The following is a 25,779-nucleotide window of genomic DNA, read 5'->3' as shown; positions in this document are numbered from 1 at the left end:
TGTTTGCTCATTCTGATGTTAAATGCTAGACCAGGGTTAGAAACTAAAACTTTGATGCCCATTATTTTATACTAGTAGATTCCTGCTTCAGTCATTGCAAAGTTTAGTATTGTCCTGTTCATTTAAAGAGTAGCAACATACTTTGTACTTATTACTTGCTTTTCTGTTTGCTTTGCCCTGAGAGTTAGATAAACATAGGTATAAGTATAAAGATTTTGGCTTTTAGCTCTGTTACTCCTTCATTTGGTAAAAATGTATGTTTATGTGGAAAAAAAAGTGCAATATTCCTGCAGTAATTATTAGCATGTTTTTGTGTCATAAACACATCAGTGCTGTTAGGTGTTTTATTTACATCTATGCTGTGTCCATTTAAGGTTAAGGGACTGGCAAACAGGGTATCTGGACCTGAAGATGATGCTGTCTGTTACACAGAGAGAATGGAATACTATGTTGGGTAGGCTTTTAAAATCTCACCTTTGGTTCAGTTGAGTTCTTTCCTGAAAGCTAGTCTCATTTTTTAAAGGATAGCACCAGCACCCAGCAGGTCTTTAGGACATAGAGAGTGGGTTGTGGAGTTTTTCAGCATGAGATCCGAATCTGGATCAAGCCCAGCACGAGGAGTATGAAAGTTATTGCCAACTTCATGGATGCACAGTTTAAGCTGAGTTTGATAAGCCTCAGTTCCTCCTCCTACTGCACCAACTGGCTGCTCAATCTTGTCCTCTGCAGCAGAGATGCTCTCTGTCTGTGTGCTTCTTGGAAGTTTAGCATAACGATTGTCTGAGTGCAGGTAAACTCTCATATAAGGGCTCCAACCACGGCCAAAATTGCCCCATGGCAGATGTGACACAGAAAACTATTGTCACCCACCATTTTACAGCATTTGAAACTCTCGCCTGGTAAATGCTGAATATCTGGGGGGGCACGGGAGGTAGAGTATGTCAGCGAAAAGCTTTTGAGGGTGAATTCTAAGGGTGAATACTTTTTTACTCTCAGATGATGTTTTCCTGTGGTACCTCATGGGTAGGACTGGCACACTTACTGTTGTCAGGGTGGAGGTCTGTTGCTGCTGAGGAGAAGGCTTGTGGTGGACCTCCAAACAAAGCTTGTGTGGACTTACTGAAGTCTGTTGAGAATGTCTCTGAAATTTGAGTTGCATGAGTTTCATAAAGAAAGGGGAGTCTTGCAAAAAACCAACAGTGCCATTACGGAATGGCAGGAGCAGCTGTCTTGTAGCACCCTCTGGTATATATCCTCCTTTTCTTTCTCTACGTATAGCTGGTAACAGTTATTGCTATATAATGGGTTAGGTGGAAGGTAGCAAGTGAACGGCATGATGCCACATTAAAAGGTAGAGCACAGCTGACTGGCTGCAGGATGTGTGTGCTGGCACTCGTGCCCCCTGCTTTGTGAAAGAGAGAACCACGGTCTTTCCCGGTGTGAGGGAATGCTCTTTGCCACAGCCTTTCTAGAAGAAGGGGATTGCTGTGGCTTAGGACAGAGTACCTCCTGATTGTGCCATTGAGCGGGGAGTGCTCTGCTGCCAGGGAGTGCTGCATGGCCACTGCTGCTTGAAACACAAGGGACACAAGAAGTACAATTTTTGAGGGTGTGAGGCTCTATGAGTGTGGTAGGATGGAGGGATTTGTGGGTGGGATGGAGATGGACACCATAGGTTGCCTCAGCAATATCCTGCACAGCACACTTACTTTGTGCTCTGAGGGTTTACTGCATGGGAGATTCTTACTGGTTTTTATTGAGTGCCAAACAGTGTAAGATACCCTTTACTCAAGAAAAAAACAAAGCCAGCATCATGCTTGCTGTTTAAGTAACCTGAAAGTATCTATGGCCTATAAGTCCATGTGGAGATGCCTCACTGGATTTAGAAACACCAGAGTTATTATACAAAGCATGTCTCATGGATGTGACCTTCTCCATTCCTCCCACTCAGTAAACACTGGAGCTGGTTATTCTCTAGCTGTGTCTTCCTTCCAAGAAAGGCACATATTTTACAGCAAGATACATAAAAGGAAGTTAGCTGCCTTTCTGTTAAATATGTCATATAATGAGCTTGTGAGGGGCTTGCCCTGACTGCAGAAAATGTAATGGAGAGACAGGGGATTTAATAGATGTAACATCAGATTTGCTTTGCTGCATTCTCTGGGAAGCTCATTGCTCCTGTTTTCCAATGAGGCCACCAAAATGCATTAGTTTACTTTTCTGTAAATATCCTGACTTGTTTTAGCAGCAAAAAGATACCCGTGGCTGCAAAACTGGCATTTTGCAAAGACGCCTCAAGATTCAGTCATGGATATAGCCATTGAATTTCAGCCAGTCACTAGTGTTCCGTTTTCATTTATTTTTTTCTCTATGCCTCAGTGGAACTTGCCTGCAACTGTATCATGTTGTTATAGGGAGGAGAGTTGTAAGACCTGCTGCCTGCTCAGAGCTGGGAGAAGGAGTCTGCAGATGGGTGAATGGCTTTTTAGTACTGCTTTCTTTACAGTTAAACACCATAAGATTTAAATAAAGAACAGATTCTTTAGTCAGGATTCTGGGTGTTTTGTGCAACAAAGAGTGTTCTATTGAAGCAATACCAAACTTCTCTATTATGTTCATGTTTTCCTCTATCATGAAATGGAAATGGGCAAGCAAAATGGATGAAGAAGTCCCTACTCACCTGGTGCATACAGAAAGAAAGGAGCTGATCTGCTCGAGCACATCAGACCTCATGCCAGCAGTAGAAAGCAAGACATGCTGATAAGAGCTGTGGAAAAGGAGGAAAATAATTGTTTAGTATTGAGGACATCAGGCTGACTCACAGGCATTCTTTCTGCTGAGGTATTTTGTGAGAAAGTATGGGGTATGAGGCTATAATGCTTCCTGGACTGTCTTCTCCTTCCAGCATTTGGTGTCAAGAAGCTAATTCCAATAAGCTGCCCTAATTCCTAACCTCTTCCTTCTCCTTTCTAACTCTGTACATTTGTTTAACTTCTGTTTTATCCTTGTTTTCTTCTTTTCCCTCCCTCTCCTTCCATAACACATCTCTCGGAAGAGGAGTCCAGCTGCTCCTCAGACCCTGCTGGGCTCCAGGCTGGAAGGGGTGGGTCACAGCTTTGCTTTGAAGCATCACTGTGTGGCTTCACAACTGTACCAGGAGAGGAAATTGCTGCCTCCTCTTGTAGCCACATGGTCAAGCTCAGCAGCATTAAAAACAAACTTGGGCTGCTTTTCACATACAATTTTACCACACAGGAAGAAGGTGGCAGAAGTATGATTCAAGGGAAGGTAGAGTAAAGGGGATGAAAGTATGTTGGTTTGAAACTATCATTTTCTCCTTTTCCCCCTAAGAACTGGTGGATTTCTTATTAGTTTAGTGTTTCTCCAACCACCTCAGGCTGTAGGATGGGAAGGGCTGAAAGGAACTTGTGAGCCACAGGTGGCAGCATTTCAGCAACAAGGAGGGCATGGGAGAATGCTCAAAAGCACCAGAGATAATCAATTAAGTGATTAAATTAGAAGTTCAGAGGCCCAGTAAGAATGTGCTGATTGGCTGCCTGTGCACTTGCACTCCATTAATAGTGAAACCTCAGTCAGCTTAAAGCTCTGCTTTGCCTCTTTTTCTCTTTTTGAGCTGACTAGTAAGGTAAGTCTACAGTCATATCTGGGAAGGAAGTGAGATATTTTCTGCACATCAGAAAAGCTGCATGCTTTTTCATGAAGGCTTTTTGTGTGGAATATGCTAAATGGTAACAAGCACTGATATTGGATTCAATCTGATACTGGATTCTTGGTATATTGGTGTCCATAGACTTTATTGTGAATGATTTTGGCTTTCCACTCAGTGTATTTTCTGCAGTAGCATGCTATCAGCTTCCTCTGTGCCACAATTGGTTTTGATGGAAACCTCTAAGCGTGGGAGGAGTGTCTCAGTGTGTGAGGTCTAATGCTGGATGGCAGCATGAGGTTGAGCAGGGCTTTTTGGGAGGCACAAGAAAACTGCAAATTCAATACATTATCTGCAAATCTGTTTACTAATGAGATGGTTAATGAACTATCATTACATTTACCCTTCTGTTTCATAGTTAGTAGGACAGTGAGATATGTGGAACAAATCATATTGATTCAGAGCTGATATTACAATATGCCCAGAACCCTGAGAAGTTGCTTTTATAATAAAGTACATTCATTTTGCTGTCATGGATTTTTGCACACTTGAGATAGAGAAACTTTATTGTTTTAAACTCTTATCCTGCAACATAAAGTAGAAGTTAATGGTGATGTAAGTCCTTGTTATTTTCTACTTCAAAAACATATGGAATATTTGCATTCTTACCAGTAGCTGAGAGTGAATATTTTAAAAAATTTGCATATTTCTTTTCCACATGAAAATTCTAATCTTAATCTGGTAACTGGAAGTTCTAAAGCAATTCAGTAGAAAGCATCACATTTCTTCTCAGCTACTGCAAAATACTGCAAGCCATTTTTCCTACTGTCAAAAACTCTAACTTTTTTAGAAAGAAGATGGTTGAAAAAAGCCTCAATAAACTCAAAATGTGCATATAATTTTCCAAGTGTAGTACATGCTTGTAAAGGTTTTAAAAGAATGGGTTATGAAATGGTTTAGTTCTGCGTGGTTGAAAATGTGTGGGTATTCATGCACACAGAAAATTACAAGCCCTGTTTTTGACATCCATAAAGGATGCTATCTGAGGTAACAGAAGCCAACAAGTTTCTGAGGTCACCATTGAGGCATTGACATCAGTGGTGGTGGAATTGGGCAAGCCTGAGACCTTTGTAACTTCAGTGTTTCCAGTCTGTGAACTTTCCAGCATATTTTGCTGTAAGGTAGAGTTTGCTGAGAACATCACAGTGGGACATCCCATTGTTTCCAGTGTGCTGAAGTGAAAGCCAGGCAGGCACAAGCATTTTAAATTGAAGTATTTTTCATACAATACTGATTACAAAAGATCACAAGTTTTTGCCGACATTCTCCTTGAACATATCTTTTAGATTAGGTATGGATGAGAGAAACAAAGGAAAACAGAGTGGAAATTTCCAGCATCAGAAAGTATGAATTATACAAGTATCAATTCCAGTGTTAAGCAGTGGGATGTTTTAAAGTTAACTGGTATCTGGATATTTGGATGTGATTCTTTGTTTCCTTTTATCAGTTTTATGCTGGCATGAATTCTAGCTATAAAGTTTAAAAGTGAGCCTCATAGCAAGTAAGGGTATGTAGGCACACATACGGGTATGACCAAGAAATAGAGGTGTATATCTGTATGCGCACCATGTACAACACCTGTGAAGTGTTTATGTCAAGAGCCATTCATGCCCTGTTATTCAAAAGGGAATATGTCCTCTAAGAGTAAGTACAAGCACTTGGTTGTATTTCTGTGTGTGTGACTATGAAAGACAGGTTAAGAGCACATACTTCTTTCAGTGAAGTGGAAAAGGTTATGCACCTCTTCAGTGGATGTATGGATGAAGTGTTTGTGAGCTTTGCAAAGATGAATGAAGTTCACGGAGTTATTACAGTTAGCTTGTGATTGCCAGATGTTGGAATATGTGTGTGCACGCATGCTAGTGCATCTGTTGTTTGGATAATAGGATACACACATGTGGGACAACTGTGCAGGGTAGGTGTTATTACACTCAGGACCATAGCTTCAGCAGGCGTAAATCAGGGTGGCTCAGTGGAAGGCAACAAGTCCAGCAGTGTGCACTTCCTGGAATCAGGATGTGTGACTGCATGTAGGGATTTTGGCGTGTGGGATTGCGGTTGGAAAAGTGTGTCAGGATGTGACTTTAGGAGTTTGAGCTGAAGACAGCAAAAGAGAAAAAGCCAAGCCACAAATACACATCCAAGAAACATGGATGTTAAGGAAAAAGGAAAGAATACATGCACTGAGACTGATCCTCCAGGCTAAGCCGTCAGTTTTATGCTGCTATTTCTCTGTGAAAGTGTCTGAAAGTTATGAGATTTTGAAATACATAATTCAGTTGCTGGCAATGTCTGTGTTAACAAGTTATGCAGCCCAAAAGAAGCAGACCTGCCGGGTGAAATGGTTGGTGTTCAAGCTCAGATGTTCAGACTGTCCAGACTGTCTGACTTTTGGGTAGGGTTAATTTAATTTAATTGCTGTGGTGGTGCTGGGGAGGGCTTGGAGTCTCTCTCAGCCATGACCTCATTCCTTGTTGCACTGCTGCTCCATAGGGGAACAGCTCATACCTGGTATTGTGCCACCTCTTGCACATGGGCGTGAAGCTTGTGCTCTTCTGTTGCCTGTCGCTTCCTCATCCTGCCTGTCTGCTGGATTGAGGAGGAACGTAACTCGGCACCTCCTTCCTCTGCTGTATGTGAAATGGGAGTAGCTAGCTACACGGCTTCCTTGTGCCCTGATTGCTAAAATCAGCCACAGCTTGGCTTTCATGGGAGCTTTGTCTTTGTATGCACCACCTGGAACTGCACAGGGTTATTTTGTCTGGTCAGATGACACAGTATGGAATTCTACTCATCTGTCCTTTCTTACCCATAAGTCTCTTTCAGCATCCCCTTCCCTGTCTTCTGTCAACTACAGCTGCTGTTGAAGTGCTGCCTACATTAATCCTTCAGCTCAATTGGGCAGCGGTTTAGTTGTTTAGATGTTCTTAAACATCAGTGCCTGGTAACACTGTCTGGATGTGGAGTGGAGCATCAGTTTTTGCAACTTTGAAAACTACAGTTTTAACACTTTCTGTGAATAATCTAATCCTAAACATTGTTCACTTTGCAGTTGCCCAATTATTTTAAAGTTGTTTATTATTTCAAATTGATATGAGGTACATTCTTGGGTGTAGTTAAAGGGGAGATTCTATTTATGGCTTGGCATGTGTCTGATATTTCAGATTTCAAATTGAACTATTTTCATATCTCACCGTTGCCTTTCATAGCACAGGTTGGATTGAATTTCCTAATGCATCCTTTCCAAGCCTATGCACCATACTCTTGTAATGCAGCACTGTAGCCTATTCAGTCTGTCATGGTTCTTTCCCCTGTGAACTCATACCAACTCCATCTCCTGTTTTGTCACTTTCAAAAACAATAGTTTAAGTTTCTGCCTCGGTCTTTTTTTAAGAAAAAGAAGTCAGCACTGTGCTCAGGTGCTTCTGGAGAGTCTTCTCTCTCAACCCTATCTGGAAGGCTACATAGCCAGAGACAGAAAAAAAGGCTAGTTTAGATGCAAATCACTTGTATGTGAAGCAAATAAAAAGAAGAATATGTTTATCACTTGTGAAAAATGCCCCAGGCTCATGGTTCAGTAAAAACATCTGGTCACTCTGCAGAGGTGATCAAAACAACCAACAGAACCTTAGGTTGCAAGAAACTTCCCAACAGAAAATACCATTGGAAATACTATAATTTCTGCTCTGTGAGCCAGGGGCAGATCACTGATTCAAAAGCCAAACATGTTTTTAAAAACGCCATACATATACTTATGTGTCTGTGTGTGTGTGCACATGTCTGTAAATAAAAATAGAATAGATTCAGAGAATGAGCAATTAAAATGTTTAGAGTCAAGGAGAAACTTTATTATGCATAAAAGCTGAAGAGATCTGGATTACAGTCAAGGTGTTTAGACCAAAATGGTACTAGGGCAGATAGTCTTCCAAAGCCTAGTTCAGAAAGGGGTGTGGGGGGTCTGAAGGACAGCTTGGCTAATGTAACTTGTGAGTGGAAAAAATGTAGTTTAATGGTTTGTTGAACTATTACAAACCCAAACATCGGTTCAACAGGACTAGCTTGATAAGTGCTGTTTTCCCAAAGGAAATTGTAGATTGTGAATGAAACGAACAATTTAAACTTGAAACTTCAGCTTAATGGAGCTGCATTTTTCTTGTAAAACCATTCCCATGGAAATTTCCTAATGACTTCCTTTTGTAATGGTTTTGTCTAGAAAGTAAATACAAGCAATATGTAGAGTGGTATTTATCTCGTTATAACACTGCAGCAACTGAACACTCATACTAGAAAGGCAACACATTTTAAAATGAAAAAGGACTCCTCCCTTTTTGTGTGCATAGTTAAACAGTGGAACTCGCTGCCATGTGACAGCAATGTGAAGAGCTCAGTAGGACTCAGGAAAGTGTTGGATATTTCTTGTTATTAAGATGCCAGCTGTCTCCCTGCTATTGCTGTCATGATAACCACCATGGTATAGGGAACATATGTAATGTCTCTTTCCCTGTGGTTTGTAGGCCACCAAATATCAGCTTCCAAAATTTAAAACATTTACCTTCATTTTTTTGGGCTGTGTTCATACCTACAAGGAGATGACTGCGTTTTCCAGCCTTTCTCTAATATCTCACATTGGTCACATTGAGAGAGCAGACACCTCTGCAGCATTAATCTTGTCTCCTGCTTTCCTCTTTTGAAAATGACTTTTTTTTTTTTTTTTTCCTGGCTTGCAGGGAGCAGTCCAAGCCACAGAATCCAGAAACAGACTGTCCCAGAGCTTGTGCCTGCTCCCATCAGGGATGGGCCTGCCACAGGGCAGGGATCTAGTTTCAAACTCCTGCACAAATTGTGGTTTAGGCTGGTCTGTAAATATTTGTTGTATGGTTTTGTTTATAAGAATAATGACTCTATGTTTACAGGCTACAGCATATAATGCACCTAATGCCTGGTCTCTTATATATTTTTTTTTTTTTAGCTTTCCCTAACTTTCAAGTTCATTTCCACTCTTTAATTTTACACAAACTCTTGGACATAGGCCAGACAAATTCTTTGTAGTCTGTACAGTTCAGGATCTTGGCCAGATTAAAGTTGTCATCAATTTCACCTCCTTCTTTTAATAACATCCACTTTCTTCCTTGTACTTCTCATGTTTTTAAAGGTTGCCATTCTCCATCTTCTGCATTTTCTTGATTATTACGTTCTTTTACTTTGTCTCTTCATTTAACTGAATCTTATTTTTCTGCACACTCTTTTAAAACCCTCATTTTAAGTATGAGCTTTCTGAATATTTGCTATTGAGCAGTCTTTTTGTGAAGTTGTGCTGGTGATTCCTTGCTCTAAGGCAATGCCGACTGACAGCTGCAGAGAATCTCCTCAGGGAATTTTAGGAATCTCTTGGTTTCTTCTCTACTGAAATTTCAAATTGCATTTTCCTCCCAAGCTGATTTTTGTTTTCTGGAAGACAGTAACACAACATGAAACACTGAGTCCAAGTTTGGCTACCTCAATGGGGTTTGTTCCTCTGAAATATGATTGCCAGAAGACTCTGCAGGGGAAAGGTTATGCTTATAAAATACTTTTAAACAAAAATTTACCTCAATCCAGAGATGGGAGAGTTTATAGAACAGGTTTTTGGTTGCCATCCATTTGATGGGATATTTTCAGTTGTGATGGATAGTCTAAAGCACAGACTGATGAGATGCAGGCAGTTTTCCTGAGAGAATATTCTCCCAGTATTCCTGAGAGAATAGCGTATGAAGTTTATAAAGAAATCCTGTTCTGTGACACTATTCAGAACACTCTTGGTCACCTAGCTTACACTTCTATAATGAGAATTTGTATTTGCCAAGGATGACTTCAGAGCCCAGCAGCCAGCATCTCCATTTTCAGCTGATGCAGTTCAAAACTGGAGCTGATCTCTTGAATGTCTAGTCCTAAACTTTATGTTGGCAAAATATGTAAGTTTTCTTTTTCTTGTGATTGTGAGATAAAAAAAAAATCACTTTATAATTTAACTATGGCTGATTTTTTTTTTCTCCTGGTTGGAGCAAGAGTTAACTTTTGAGGGCAAACCTGGAGGGCTAAATATACCAGTAAACTCCAGCTGCTTTGTACTTTTTTGCCAATACCGAGAAGCTATAAACCCAATTTAACTTGCTGATTAAACCAGGTTTACAGCTGTTTTGCATTGCTGGAGTGGAGCAGAGCAGATGGAACATGCCACTGAATCAGAGTGATTTTTTTTCTGTGCTGGGGCTTGTGTTCCTTTGTTGAGTCTTACATGCAATAAAGCAAGGCAAGAGGCAGTCAGTTCTTGGCAGTGCAAGGTCAGTTGATGCAAGACTTGGATTTAGAGCCAAAGCCACCATGTTCGTCTGTCTTTGTGCTTGCTTTTATGTTATCCTACTAGTTATGTTTGCCATGGAGATATAGCTGTGTAATAATCCCATGTCATACTGGCCTTGTACTCTGTTTTGGTAAGGGCAGCTTGAGTGTATTTTAAAGCTTTCCTGGCTCAAGTCATCATATAAAAACACCTTATAAAACCATAACTCAGGAGGATGAAGAAGTCTTTGAGGTTAAAGTGCCAGAGGAATTTCTCACATCAGAATCAACTTGACTCACGTTGATTTCTCTTGAGACTGTACCAGGTGTCTTTATTTGTCTATGCAACATTTTCCCATCTTCTAGTTTTGTCTTTTTGAGTCTTGCTGATATTAATCCCATTTTGTCCTGCTGTGGTTTCATAAAATGGTCTCAGGCTGGAATTAATTACTTGAATGCTTCTTTTGGCTGTCTGAGATTGCAATGCTGCATGAACAGAGATGAAGTTCTCAGCTTGTACTGTCTCCAGATCAGTAAATACTGATATTGGTTACAACTTGTAGTCACTAATGCAATAATAATAATAAATATTATTGGGGGATAGACTAGGTGATCTTTAAAAGCCCCCTTCCAACTCTTTCTGTGACTGTATCATCAGCAACAGACATGTTATAAATTCTAGTATGCGGTTGATAATGGGCTTAATGTTGGAAGAAGGCATGATTAACATGATAGGGTATGTGAATGAATGGAAAACAGTTCAGGAGGATAAGACAATCTATAAGGACACCTGCAGAACTATCTTTGTGTTATTTGTTGTGTGCAGCATGTGCATATGATTACAATCACCTGGGAAATGTTCAGAAACCTTTGCCTATAGCAAGAGCAATTGTCGAATCAGCTGCGTAAAATGCAACCATGCTAATCTGAATGGCCCTGTTAACTCCAGCCTGCTTCACCTCTTTTGCTTCTGCTGTTTTTGTCACAGCCGGACTTCTTGTGTGATTCTGAAGTTACTGAGGTCTTTAGTTTAGCTTCTGCCCAAGCATTAGTTATCAGGGAAAAAGGATTGTATACCTGAAGTAATTCATTGCACCAGCAGCCACCACCATCATGGCCAGATGAACTTTCACTCTCACAAACTGTTCAGACTTAGTGAGCTTCTGTTCTTTAGCTTTCATAGGTTGGTGACATTTTGTATCTGGATTCCAGGAATGTCACACTGTTATATGTAAGGCTCTTATGCTGCTGATTTTGTGGGTTGGCAGTAGTCAGTTTGAAAAATAGAAGTATAAAGAAAACCATGAGGAGATCTGTCTAACCAGCAGCAAAAGCAAAGCACCTGCCCTATGAATTTTAGCTGAGTCCATAGGAAAACAAAAAGGAAAGTCCCCCAAATTGTCTCTGCCTGTGCAATGTCCAGAATTTGGTACCACCTTTGTAGTCTGCAGATCCCCATTGCCAGCAAATTGAGGAGGGACCACCTGTTACACTAAATGTTCATGAACCTTGCAAACAAAAATAAACAGTTAAAAAAAAAAACCCTTAACAGCTTGTAACAGCTGCCACATTCCACCCAGGAGAAATCTTTATGCTAATGGAATCTGACAGGATCTACATTAGAGATCTACACATATGCAAATAAATAAAAAAAAAATAAAAAAGGAAAGAAAAAGAAGCTAAAAAAAAAAAAGAAATGTAATAACTCTTTTGAGCTCCTCTGGGTAGCTAGTGTTTTATGTATGAAAGGTTTTTGTCATTGTTCTCACTCCTGTAGTTTACATTCTTTGATACCTTGGAGTAAAACATTTGTTGAGTGCAAAACCTGCATGGTATGGCCAAGGACTAAACTGAGTTCTTTTTGTTTTGTTGGTTAAATAAGGGAAGCAGTAGCCCTGCTGGTCTCCAGCTGCAGAGAAAATTCTGCTAAAGATCCATGTACGAAGTTGCTTAGAAAATTAATGTCTTTTAATATCTCACATACCAGTTTGCCTCTTGTATCAGATTGATGAGAAAGCAGGGAATGTGCATGAGGAATACTAGGCAGCTGAGCTGTAGAAAGAAGTCAGGCAGTAGCAGCTTACAGTTTATGTAACAGGCCTCTGATCCCTGGACACATAATGTTGGAGCAGGAAGCTGTTTGGAGTTATTTTCCATCATCTTGGGGCACTCAGCAGGGATGCTGACCTTAGAGTCACCATGCTTGTGAGAATGGTGTTTTCCTTCCTATCTGCCAACAAGAAGCCTGGGAATTTGTGGATCAAAGGAAATTGAGCTGAGGATTTCCAGGGCAATCTGGAGATAGTAGAAATGGGAAAAGGATTAAGGAAAATAAAATCTGAACAAGTTTAATGTTCCTCTGTAATCTCAGCAACAGCCATGGTGTACTGTAGGGAGCTCTGAAAATGACCCTGTGGTCTTGTCGCTGGGCTCAAAGGTTGCTTGAAAGGGCTAAGGAATTTCCTCTCCTCCAGGTCCAACATATTTAAACTGCAGTAGCTGGATATGTGGTCAGTGTGGTAAGAAGGGATGATAGGAAGCTATCCAACAGGGTATTCAACATGTGGACTTCTGTACAAAGTATCTCATTAAGGAAAGGCAAATAATCATATCTTGTCTCTTTGGACCTAGGAGAAATTATAGGGAGTTTATCTTCCTCAGAAATCCTGTTTGTCCTTCAGCTAGACACAATATGTAGTACCAGCCACACTAAGCACCTTGGTGTTCACAGCCTTGTTTTATTTTGCAGCTTCAGAAGCTACTCCCTAACTCCTCTCTGCTTACATCAATGTAAAGTAGAAGTAATGTCTTTGAGTTTAGTGAAGTCATGCTCCACCAAAGCTGGTGTATGAAAAGAGTCAAGCTCCCAGTCTGAATGCTGAAGAAAACTCAGATCTTTTGTCTTGTTTCCTTGTGAGCAGGTATGTGCAGCAAACTGGCTTGATCTGTGCTAGCTGCCAGCTGCCACAATTAAGTACCATATTTTAAGACTTATCTTGTTACCCTTCTGTGTCGCTCAGTTACAGATGTTCACACCTGTCTCTTGATCAAGTCAAAATTCTAACACATGTAGGGAACTCTAGTTAAGAGTCACAGAGTCTTATAGAGCTAGATGTCATTAGGAAGGATTTTCCTATGTCAGATACACCTAACCTCCCTGAATTCCCTGGGTCTGTAATGAACTCAGTGTCTCCAACTGGATGACACTGTTCAAGTGGGTTTAGCTGACGAAAGGCTGAAGAAAACACAACCCCCATCTTAGTGCCTACCGAGGCTGAACTAAGAGCAGCAACACTAGTGACTCTCCCTCTCCCATTTCCAAAACTGAATGAAGGAGAGGTACCTGCTGTTCTGTGCTTTGATCTGAGGGTAATTATCCATCATACTTCAAGGCACAAAATAATAGTCCTTGTAAGAAAAATGTTATTTTATCCTTTGTGTGGTAGTGAATGGTTGGGTAGATGCTGGCTTATCAACCATTAGTAAATTCTTTTTGCAATTTTTGATTTGTACCAGCATGGCAAATTATATCCAAGGTTGTGGCTCTTTTTCCACTTCCATCATTGTCAAAACCTCCTTCTAAAAGAAGCTAAAGAAGCTTCTGTAAAGCCAGTTTAGTGATATCAGCATAAAATCAGCGATAAGGGCTTAAGTCTCTTGATATTCAATTTTCTGCAGCATGTAATTCTGTCAATTCCCAGGGATCCCAAAGGCTCCAACCACATGCTCAGTTTGAAAGGCTGTACAGGAAGCGCTGAAATGATGCAGGTACAGCATCTAGCCAAGTGCCATCTGTTGGCCGTTTGCCGTACTGCTTTAGACGATGCACAGTTTCTGAGTGCCTGAACCAAGCACAGACGATGTGTCATAAACCAGCCTCTGTAGATTCAAGCTAGCAGTTAGTACTTCATTTCAGGAGGAAGACCCCATAATGAAAGCTTTTCCCTAGGTCCAGATAATGTAGTCTAACTTTACTTTCTTAGGACCTCAGAGAAGATGTAAGACTTTTCAGTAACAGTTCAGCACAAGAGTAGGTGTACAAAAAGTTCTTACTGTGATTTGTGAAGCATACTCTTGTTTTCTGTTGAAGAATAAAGTTATTAATCATTGCTAGGAAAAAAATTTCCTAAGCGCAGTGACCCCTACTCAGGCTTACTTACTCCAACCCTTTGAGGTGGAATAATTTCAGCTAAAGGAAGCAGATATCTATCACTTTGCCTCTTCATCACTGGGCTTCTGAAGCAGGGAGCAAATGTTTCATCCCCTCTGTTCTCTCAGATTGATTCTCTGTCTTGTAATCACAGAACCCCAGCCGGTTAACTAGTATTATCTTGAATCAGCTTTTGTCCAAGGTATCAGTTTTGGGTGTAGTACTAGTCTCCTCTCATGGTAGGTTTGTGCTACACCTGTAGACAGATGGACCTGTTATTGCTTCAGCCTAACTTGGAAGTCAGTGGGAGACATAAAGGGCTCCATATTCAGAATGGATTGAGAGCAATACATACCAAACATTTCTAATGTCCTAGGGAATTTCTACATTGTACCGGCAGATTGTCTAAATAATTGGCAAAGTTTACTGAAAGCATCCTTATAAATGCTTCCTGATAGCACTTATCAGCCAAATACTTCTTGTCCATACCACTGCAGCAGTATGAGTTTTCCAGAAATGTTTCCATGTGACAGGAGGCAGGGTTGGTTGTTCTGCAGGTGGAATCTTCTCCCCAAGCCTCTTCTTAACTATAGCCGTCTACACTGATGTGCAAGCAGCTCCAGGAGACACTGTCAGAAACAGTGTAAATGTGAGACTCAGCCTTCATGAATTAGAGTTTCTTGCATTTGCTTGGTATGGAAGGAATTTTAGCTGGGGTGATACAATCATATTTTTAACAGAGATTGTTACTTTTTGTCTCCTTAAGTTTTCCCTGCAGTCAGAGATATCTCTTTCTTTCTTCAAGTGCAGAGAGATGTTCTGTTTGTACAAATAGATGTTTTATTGCTTCTCTGGGATGTTTGTACTTATGTGATCAATGAGAGTATTCTAAGGTATTGTTTCTGTACCTTCTTCTGAAATCCACAGAGCTCTTCTTGAGGCGTTTGAGTGCTTCACATCCCTTTATTCCTCTGTCAATCAGCAGTTTATTAAAAATCAGGTCCAAAACATAAACACGTTGCTTTTCAGAATGTATTGTGAATTATTTTGATGTAATGTGAGTGTGCACCCTGTTGCAAAAGAGCCGCTAGTTGCATAATTACATCTTAGTCCTCCTGCATGAGAATTAGGACCGTATATATACACTTTACCTACCTAATGCATACATGAGATACTTTTGCAAAGAAATGGCCATCTGACTCAATATGCCAACCTGGACTTATAAATGAGTGAAAACACTTTCTTATTTGTTTGCTCATTTTTAGAGCAAGCCTTCTTCTCCCACATAAAAAGAGGTGGTTGTTTCATATGTTCTTTTCCGCAATTTGTTTCAATTTCTTTCCTTGGTAACATGTTCCATATGTTTACTATCTCCCTTTTTTGTCCTTCAGTAGCCTAGAGCATTTTCTTCACCAAAAGCTGCATGGTTATTTTCCCAGGAAATGTCATTGTTCCGAAAAAGATATTATAGGAGCAAACAAAATACATTTCCAAAATGGCGCTGCCAAATAGAAAAATGAAAAAAAAGCTCATTATTTTTGATGACAAGAATATTAAAAGGAGAAAACTGTGTTGTTTAAAAATAACCAACTCTTCAATAGTAGTGCGTGAGGATATTCAATTAAATGGAATGTTGTTTTTCCACTGAGCCTATCTAATCTTGGATTGAAACTATGGGTTGAATTACTGTTTTTTGCTTTTTGTGGGTTTTTTCCCTCCATTTTTATCTTTTAATCTCTATTTTGTTCACCATTCCCAACATTGTTTGTTACTATTTATATTTTATGTCAAGGGTCCTTTTCTCAGCTGTTTCTAAAACTTTACAAAAATGCCAGATGTCATGTTGGAAACCCAAAGCCCCAAATCAGGACATAAATCACAACAAACCATAAATATATATGTTTATATATGTAATAAATAAATAAATATATATATATATAAAGGCCATTGTACTGTTCTGTAGCTCTTCCCTTGTTGGCGTTCTACCCCTCACAGAAGGTAAAACTGAAGTGTCTTACCTGGTGTGTTTCCTTTGCAGACTCAGAGCAGAGCACTGGGTCAGATACAGAGGTGCTGGCAGAAAGGACGTCCTGCTCATTCGGCTCCCATTCTGACCTTACATCTGGTGGCTCAGGCCCTCAGCCTCCTCCACCTTCATCCATGGAAGAGATCCAGGTAGAGCTGCAGTGTGCTGACCTCTGGAAAAGATTTCATGACATTGGGACTGAGATGATCATCACAAAAGCAGGCAGGTAAGATATCTCTGGCTTCCTATCTAGTTTAAAAAAAAAAAAAAAAAAAAAAAAAAAAAAAGAATAACTATGTAGAAGAAATGGCTGTCATAGTTTCATGGCTGTATTGCCTACTGGCTTTCTTAAGACAGGTAAAGTTGTTTTGTATTACTGCCTGAATCAGTGGCTGCAAAGGAGAACTGGCAGCTGCAGGAAACTGTTGAGGATAGTCTTTTCTTTGAGAAAATAAATCAGGAAATGATCATTGTACTGTTGGCTGTATTGAATTTAGGACGAGTTATGAATTTGGGGGTATGCTATTTGAGTTTCTTTTCAGGTTCCCATAGCACTTCATGAGCCTGTTGATTTAAACCTTTGCACCAAACAAATGTCTTCCTGCAATTCTAAATAGATAAGATATTAATGACTTCCTGTATAAAAAATGTGCAGGCTTAATGTTTCCCTCTGCTATTGCAAATGACACAATGTCAGATGAGGTTAGGAACAGCCACAAATAAACCAGATTTATTTAAAAAGAAAACCTCACCCTGCCATGCTGTTAGCCAGTGGTAATATCTTCATTGCTATCTGTTTGCCAAAAGCACAGCTGGGAGCTAGTTGTGAGTTTCTGGATTCCTTAAACTGGGAATTTTAGCCCGGTTTGATTCACGTAACGTTCCTTCCATCCACCTAATGGTGTTAATGGCCATCAATGCCCTGACTAAAAGCGTCAGCACCACGGACAGCGCCGGCCTCACCGACCACGTGACCGGCCCTGGAGCTGTTCTGCCCCTTCCGCAGGTTCGCATGAGGGAATTTACCCCCAGTTTTGGGGGAAAAATATGCTGTTTATAACTCTGTTCCATGTCTGTGCTCTCAGAAATTGCCAGAAGAGCTAAACTTCTTGTTTCACTTTCTTGTGAAGTGAGCACTGTTGCTCTGTAACCTCAGAAAACTCGAGGAAGTTATGTCAGTTATATCCCTGAAATTATCAAAGCCAGATTAGCTCCCAGCTTTAGATATGTACAATCTCATTGGCACAGGAAGCATTTTGCATCACTACAGAGTGGGCTGCTGCCTCGAATGGAAGAGGCAAAGTGAGAGGAATTATAATACTTGCTATTCTGCATCACCTTTTCTCTGGTGGTGTCAAAGCAGACACAGAAAATTATTATCTTCTTTTCATAGGGTGTGAAATTGAGACCTAAACAGATTAAATGATCTATCCAGCATCATTAAATATGATACTGGCAGAACCAACTTTCTTGCTTCTGACTTTGTTGTCCTGGTGGTGTTTCTGGACATGCTGTCTCAGAAACTTAATATATTGTTACCCACTGGATTATCTATAATGATTTCTCTTACAATGCACGGAGTGGACTTCATAGCAGCATAAATACCTCAAAGCCTCCGACACCAGTGCACAATAAAATGCCCAGAGTTTAGTGGTATGAAGATTATTTAGGCAGCTCGCGCACTTCTGAAAGAAGTAGCTGACCATAAAAGGATCTTAAAAAGCTACACCTTGATTACAGGGTCTTGGTTTTGTTTTAAAGTCATCAAAACAATTGCAACATGAATGTCACTGCAATTTTCAAATAGTTCAATGCAAATACTCACAAAAGCCTAGACAACATTTGCAGGGGTCCTGGAGAAGGAAGCGTTCATGGGGAAAAACAGTGAAATATTCTGGGGAGATATAGCATAGTGACCAGCCCAAAAATGAAAAAAATTCTATTTGGTGAGACTGATGGACATATACAAAGAAGATTCTGTAGTTCCTTAAAAGTTTTTAGGAAATTGCAATATTACATACATTGCTGGTCTTTGGGGGTTTTTTTGTTATTATTTGTTGAAATTTGTCATCTGTCTTCAAGTTATAAACTCCTACGTGTTGACTGGAACTATGTATTTTGACACGCTTAATATAAAACTCTTGTTCTGATATTTAAGAATTGAATTGTTTCATGTCAGCTGTGGTTCATGGAACTTGCCATTCGTGTTGCCTTTCTGACAAATAGGTTTCACACATCACATATCATCATAACAAGCAATAGGTGCATATCCCTAATTACACAGTAGTAAAAGGAAGCTGATTAAGTATTACTTCAAGATGCATATATTTCCTTCCATGTGCGTACTTGATGCACCTGAATTACAGTTCCAGTGAAGCACCATGCCAGGAAAAATGAGACCCATTTTGTAAAAAGTATTCCAAACCCCAAAATATCGAGATTCACTCCCTCCTCCCTCCCCCCCCCCCATACTCCCTCCCCCCCCCTTTTTTCTCTTTGTTTCAACCTGGACCCAAATTAAAAAGAAGATTTAAAAAAAAAAAAGTTTTGATTTTTCTTAGATTTTAGCTCAAAGATTTTGGTTTTCATGTTTCAGAGGAGACACGTTTATGCTCTGAGGAAAACCTGAGTCTGCAGTTTATGATGAAATATACCTTTCCCTATTTATGCAGCTGTCAGAGGTGTTTAACAGCACATGTTAAGAATAACAGACACCTTAACTTCAAGAAGTCCAAACCAATATGTATTTTGATGATTTTTTTTTAGTAGGGAATAGATTTAGAAAACCTGTAACGACTGGAAAGAATGGCTCTTTCTGAGATTCTTTTCTGTAGCACCATTAATAGCATTCTCAAGTGCCTTTGCAAACTCAAGTCTTGGAAATTGTTCCGCTTATGAAAGACCATGTGTCACCCTACAGTCATAACTTACTGTGAAAATCATATATTCTTTACAATCCTAAATAACATTCTTTATTCCTGAAAATAGATACTTATCATTACTTGAGTCCTGATGGCAAACTGGCTCATCACTGGCTGCCCACACAAAATCTATATAGCTACTAAATACATGTATTTTGACTGCTTGATGACATTCTTCTCAAGAAGCAATGTTAACAGTATTGAAGGTTTTTTTTTTTTTTTTTTTCTGCTGACTATATTTGCAGTTAACCATTGTAAAGCACAATGAAGAGTTGGGCAGTTTTTTATGTACTACATCTGTTTATTGGAGACAGTCCTTATAGGTATGATAAAATTCACAAATTAAATGTTTAACTTCTCAGGTTGAACATTTTTCTTTCAGAGAGGATGTATCTATGAGGGGTGAGAGCTGAGCCTAGCAGTGCTCCATATGGGATGCATGATATATGATGCATCCCATAGATTAGATTTTATGATTTCTGGCAAAAATAGCAGAACTGGTGTTATTTGCTGAAGTTTTCCTACTACTTACTGAAACTGTGAGTGACACACAGTGTAATGTGCAACTTCTTCCTTCCCCAGGGAAAATTTTGCTCTTCTTGTTGCTTTGTCTTTTCAAACCCTGTTTGAGTCCTGCAAGGTCTTCTTGTTTTGAAAGCCCTTGTAATTACAGACTCAGTTGCCTATAACTGCAGCCGCTCCTTAATTTTCTATGACTTGTAAGGCACTGCTTGGTTCCTGCCTGACCCCAGAGTGTCTTTCTGTTCTTACTGTGTAATGCTAGCTTCTAACCTACATTCTCATTTCAAACATATTTCTGGAGCTATATCCTGTCTACGTCAGGTCTACTACACTTTCTAACTTTCAGACTTTCACTCGAATTTAATTCTGCTTTGTTTTTTCTTTTCTTGGTGCTGTATTTATAGATACCTTTTTTTTTTTGTTTGTTTGTTGCTGTAACCTACATCAGTCCTCTTAGAACTTTTCCTTTCTTCCTTTCCACCAGAACGCTGTTATTCAGAATTTAATAAGATGCTTTTAACAAGACTCCTTTGTTCTCTGTGCAACAGATGCAGATAGCTTTTTGTCAGCTGCAGTGCATTCAAATCTGCAATCACCTTTATCTCCTTTTTGTTTGAAAGGCAACCTTACACTTTGCATAAAATAAAAACAATTCAACTTAAGCCCCAGGTCATACTGATTTAAGCAACTAGTCTTAAAAGCATCTTTAACTCTTTTTCTCTACTCTCCTTCACCTATGGTGGTCATGAATGTACCCTGGCAATGTCAGAAGAGGAATCTGAATTCTTCCCACACACCCCTTCCAATCCCTAGCTGAAGTTCATGGTCACCTGAGCTGCAGGGGTAACTGTTAATTAACTGTTGCATAGAAGTGCTACCCAAAAGGGAAAGCAGAGTGTACTTATTACTGGGAATATACACTATGAAGAGTGCTTGAAGTCTTGCTCTAGAAGGGAAGTGCAGCCTACTGTTTATGGCATGCACACAGGCATAGCCAGGAAGTATTCCTCTGAGGACCTAGGTTCTACCTGTCACAGAGCCAGAATCTCATCTCAACAAAGAAAAATGATCTAAACTGTTGTATCATAGTAATTGGATCTGTACTGCAGGATGGCTCAGACCTAAGTGCTGTGATCGGGCTCAGTAATAAGAGTTGGAAAATCCAACTCTTTGAGTGGAACAAGTGACCTTGTCCTCTCCTGACTCCTCTGTGCCTCCTGATGGGTTAAATGGTATTTTGTCTGGAGTTTCTTGCCTCCCTGAAACCATGAGTTTGAGTTGTCTGAAATGTACTTGGGGCTGTTTACATTACCAACTGGGGCTTTTTTATTTCCAGTGGAAGAATGGAAAGGCCTCACAGTGCTGTTCAGTTAGAGACAGCAGAAGGGATTTTGTTCTGAAGCTCTGTGGATTCTGAAGGGGCCCATGGAAAGGACTTCTCAGAGCGAGGGCTGGCAGCTACAGCTACCAAAATGCCACCCAGAGATTCTGGCCCAGTGGGCCAGGTAAGGTTTCTCCAGCTTCCACAAAATGTCCCCTTTGGGAGATACTGAGAAGATCTGCTGTGTTCCCACTCCCTCCTAAACAAGACATCTTTTTGCTCCCAAACCCTGCCCTCAGTCTTTCCAGTCTACACAAACATATCCTCTATATGATCTGACAGTGCAGAGGGAAACAGAAAGGTATTCCTTGCCTTGCCTTTCTTGCCTTGCCTCACTTTCACTCCTCACAGGTTTGTTTTCTTAAAGAAAAATACATTTGGCACCAGTCTGAAATGCAAGGAAATATGAGGTCTAAACCAGCAATGATAACTTCAGGCTGCCCTGAAAACTCAAGCACATCATAAATACTGTGTATACTTAATCTGCCAACTTAAATCAAATTCTTTTGAGAGTTTCTCAACTAGATTTTTTTATGACTGTGAAATTACTATTCCGCCTGTTCCTACCAATAGACAAATTGTCCTTTGCTACAATTGAAGAACACATTGCTTCATTTTAGTGTTTGCATTTAGCAAATGTCACCCTTAAGCAAATTTAATCCTATTTGTTTATGCAGTGTATAAATCATTTCACTAAGCAGTCATGAAAATTGTATGGTAAACTGTATCAATCCTTTAGAACTCTCATCTGACTTCTGCTCACTAAGGAGCATTTCCAATGTTTGAAGAGCTTCAAGGAACTGCATTTGTGTTTTGTGGCAACCTGATAGGTATCTTTTAATCTCTTATCCTCTAATGGGGAACTGCCCTCTTTAGAACTAAGCTGTGAAACAGAATGAATATATGTTGGAAGGGGGTCTTTGGAGGCCATCTGACCCATGCCTTCACTCAGTGCAGGCCAGCTTTGAAGACAGTTCCAACTTGACACAAGCATCGTACGTGCTGGTCCAAGGAGCAGGGCTAAGAGTTGTCACCTTGAGGCACCTAAGGATGAGAAACTGAAACCTAATGCTTGTTGGAAAAAAAAGTCCAGTTTGGGGCTATACCTATGATCCTCCTTCTTTGAACAGTTTTCACACAGGAAAATTTAACTAGAGTTTTTGTATTAAATGAATGTTTTAAACAACAACAACAACAAAATGCTGGCTGCCACAATCCAAGTACTTCTTTCTACTGCTGAAAGTTCCAGGCATGGTTCTTAATACCAGTACACTACTGTGCTGTCAAATACTATTTTAATCAGGTTTCAGAACTCTTTATATAAAATTAATTTTCTTCACATTCAGAGATTCAGAAACCTCATTCTCATTATGGAAAGAGGAGAGAATTGAGTAGACTGAGGCACATGGTTGTTGCAAAAAGGCTTTTAAAAACACTTCTATGTGGCCCTAAAGTAATTGTAATACTTTATTTCATATCACATCATATTTCCCCTAAAAGGGAACTGCATATAAATTCATAGTCTAAGTTTAGGAATACTGTTTTCCTGTTGAGTGGTAAAGCTAACATATAAATAACTTGATCATCCCAAACTGCTGCTGATATAAAGCCTCCTCCTAAACTATATCAGATGTCACAATGTGTTCTCCACGAAAACAGACGGCCTTTGTGTCTGAGGCTGTTGACTATAAAACTAGATGATATCTTTCTAGATGAAAGAATCTTGACTGTTTATTAATACAGCCATATTCAAATGGCCTGAATTTCTTCCAAACCTTTGAGCTTCCTATTTTCTGTAGGGCTGGTGCCTCTGATGAGCCAAGAGTCAGCCAAGAGGAAACACAGAGCACAGGGACTTAGCCAGGATTGCACCTGAGTACATCTCTATGTTGCCACTGCTTGTATTTTCCATTTTGCCTTTTCTACACAGCAGTGCTGCTGACACCTGCTGTGACACTTTCAGGCCGCATCCTTATGGTAAAGAAACCTAAGTTACTTTTACACCCACAGAAAAAGTAAACTGGTAATAATTTACAAAACTCTGGAAGTGCACTTAAACCTGAGAGAAAGCACTGAGATCAGCCAAGCTCTGTCTAATCACTTCTGAGATTAGCCTCTAAGCCTGTCGAATGGTCTGCAGTAATCTTTTACAAGGTATTTCATAAGCAAACAACCCCACAGGCGATACTGCAACTTTACACAGGGTTGCAGATTTGGACAGAGCTTCTTGGGACATGCAGTGTTCAATTTTCCCAATATAATGCACAGCCTTAGACCCAAAGAGACTCAGATTTAATCCTGGGTTTCTCATCAGCTCTCTGAAACATGACCTACCTCTTAAGCTGCTCTCAAGCCACCTCTCTCCAATTAAGGAGAGCTGGGCTGTAAAATGCCACATCCTGTCCCCATTTGGCTTGGCAGATTTAATGAGCCATTGTGGTAGAAACAAGGTAATGCCCTCGAGCCATGTAAGAGTTATCCGTTATTTCTTCCCGCTCTCCATCATTCAGCTATCAAACTCACACCATCAGTTCCACAAGTCTGCTCTTTCCTTGAAGGGTTTCTGCAGACAATTCTTCTGACAGTTTTATGTCTCTCATAACTGGGATTAGCTGTGCTCCAGCAGCTGCGTTGTGGTGCTCTCCCTGCCCCCCATGATAAATGTCCTTTTGCAATGCAGATGTAGTTAACTAATAGGTCAGAACTTGCTTTCTCAATGTCCTGAAACGAAAGAGCTGTGGGTAAGGTGAAGGCTGAGGACCAACCTCCTTCTTCCCACCGTTTTCTGCAAATAGGTGTATTTGGCCTAGATGGGAAAGAATAAAATAGCTTCTCATGGCTGAGAATTGATTTGTGCTGTTGTAGAGTTTCATAACTTGCTCATCAGGAGAAAACACTTAAGACATAGGTGGATTGTATGATGTAGAAAAGACAACACTTATTAAACAGATTGCACAAAAAAGAAAATACTACCAGGACTTCAAGGAAATCATGATGATAACACCAGTGTTTCTGTTAAATGTGGAATATGTGCCTAACAAGCATATATTAGTATATGCTTATTATTAATATATATAAAGCATATATTTGTATATATGCTTATTTTTAATATATATTAAGCATATATATATAATTTGGTGACTTTTTTTCTTAAATAACTGTAAACATAAGAGTGAAGGTATCTTTCAGACTGATGGGTTTACTTTAAATATTATTTCATTAATATGCAGAAAACATACCAGGAAGAAGGTACACTGTCCATCCTAGAAATGCCTAGAGAGGATAATTTGTGTGGAGCATGTCAGAATTGTCTGCTAGGAGCTGGGAACAGACAACATGTTTGACTGGGAGTGTTTTATTGTTACCCACAGGTTGTTATTCTGCTACCCCTTTTCTTAAGTGGGAAAAATCTGAAGATTCAAACCACTTCCAGCACAGTCGTTGCTAGAATGACCCACATCAAGCCTAGAGGAGTTATGCCAAGAACTGGGCTGTGTAAAAGAATGTGCTGCTGGTGTCAGAGAGGGGTCTAAGGAGCCCCTTCAGCTTCTCTATTCACCATTTTCTTCTTGATTTCTACTCTTCTTTTCCTAGGAGAATGTTTCCAGCCATGAGAGTCAAAATTACAGGTTTGGATCCCCACCAGCAGTATTATATTGCCATGGACATTGTGCCTGTGGATAACAAGAGATACAGGTAAGCTTTTCAGGTGCAGAGGTAGGAACTTTATGATAATCTTTCATCAATGACAGCCTAGGAAAGACAGATGCTATTATACACCATTTCAAATGTATGCTAGAAGAGACCATGCTGATTTACACCAATACAGTTGATTTGACCAGAACCATGAGATAAACCCAGAGGTTAATATACTCTTTTGCACTTTCGGATGGAAATCTTGCTCTTTTCAAATAGCAGCTTTTAAACAGAGATCCCTAGCATGCATTTCACAATTGACATGATTAGCAATGACTGTCTGAGGTTACTGATAACTGGAGGTATCAGTGGGGAGTCTGGAGCCTCTAAAACTGCTTCAGCAAGAAAAGAATGGGTAATGCAGCAGCTGAACCAAGATGGGCATCTCGGGTCTGGCCTGAGCTAACTTGGGTGATTTTTGTTTTAAATGCATTAATTGTCCAGCAGAGCAGTCACAGGGGGATATGGGCCCTAAATTACAATGTAGAGCCATTGAGAAACCCTGTAGTGAATCTTCACAGCTGAGCTGAAAGACAGGAAGAAGAGAGTGCTCTGATATTAATGGGATTCTGCTCCTAAAAAGTACTATGGAAAACTCATGGTCCTCTGCATCCCAGAAAACTATCCAGAGAGAGGTGCTTTATCCATACTCGTTAAAAAACCCTGAGAGAAAGTCTTTTCATCATAGATTCACAGAATCATAATATGGTTCAGGTTGAAAGGGACCTTAAAGATCATCTGGTTCCAACACCCCTGCCACAGGCGGGGACACCTTCCACTAGAGCAGGTTGCTCGAAGTCCTGTCCAACCTGGCCTTGAACACTGCCAGGGATGGGGCAGCCACAGCTTCTCTGGGCACCCTGTGCCAGCGCCTCAGCACCCTCACAGGGAATAATTTTTTCCTGTATCTATCCTAAATCTCCCCTCTGGCAGGTTAAAGCCATTCTCTCTTGTTCTGTCACTACATGCCCTTGTAAAAACTCCTTCTCCAGATTTCCTGTAGGCCCCCTTTAGGCACTGGAAGCTGCTATAAGATCT

General features: G+C 40.1%; 1 protein-coding gene across 1 annotated transcript in view; it reads left to right on the top strand.

Annotated features, from left to right (window-relative positions):
- Positions 1-25,779, top strand: part of TBX15 (T-box transcription factor 15) — a gene marked incomplete at both ends in the record, with an annotated part of 93,429 nt that overhangs the window by 39,337 nt on the left and 28,313 nt on the right. Inside the window, 2 exons of the mRNA XM_080613073.1 lie at positions 16,234-16,447; positions 24,640-24,741. Coding sequence (XP_080469199.1) covers positions 16,234-16,447; positions 24,640-24,741 — 316 coding nt within the window. The remainder of the gene's footprint in view (positions 1-16,233; positions 16,448-24,639; positions 24,742-25,779) is intronic.

This window comes from Psittacula echo (genome assembly GCF_963264785.1).
Source record: "Psittacula echo genome assembly, chromosome: 3".
NCBI classification, from domain to species: domain Eukaryota; kingdom Metazoa; phylum Chordata; class Aves; order Psittaciformes; family Psittacidae; genus Psittacula; species Psittacula echo.
Note: the sequence above shows the minus strand (reverse complement) of the source record. Positions and strands in the feature narration are given on the sequence as shown.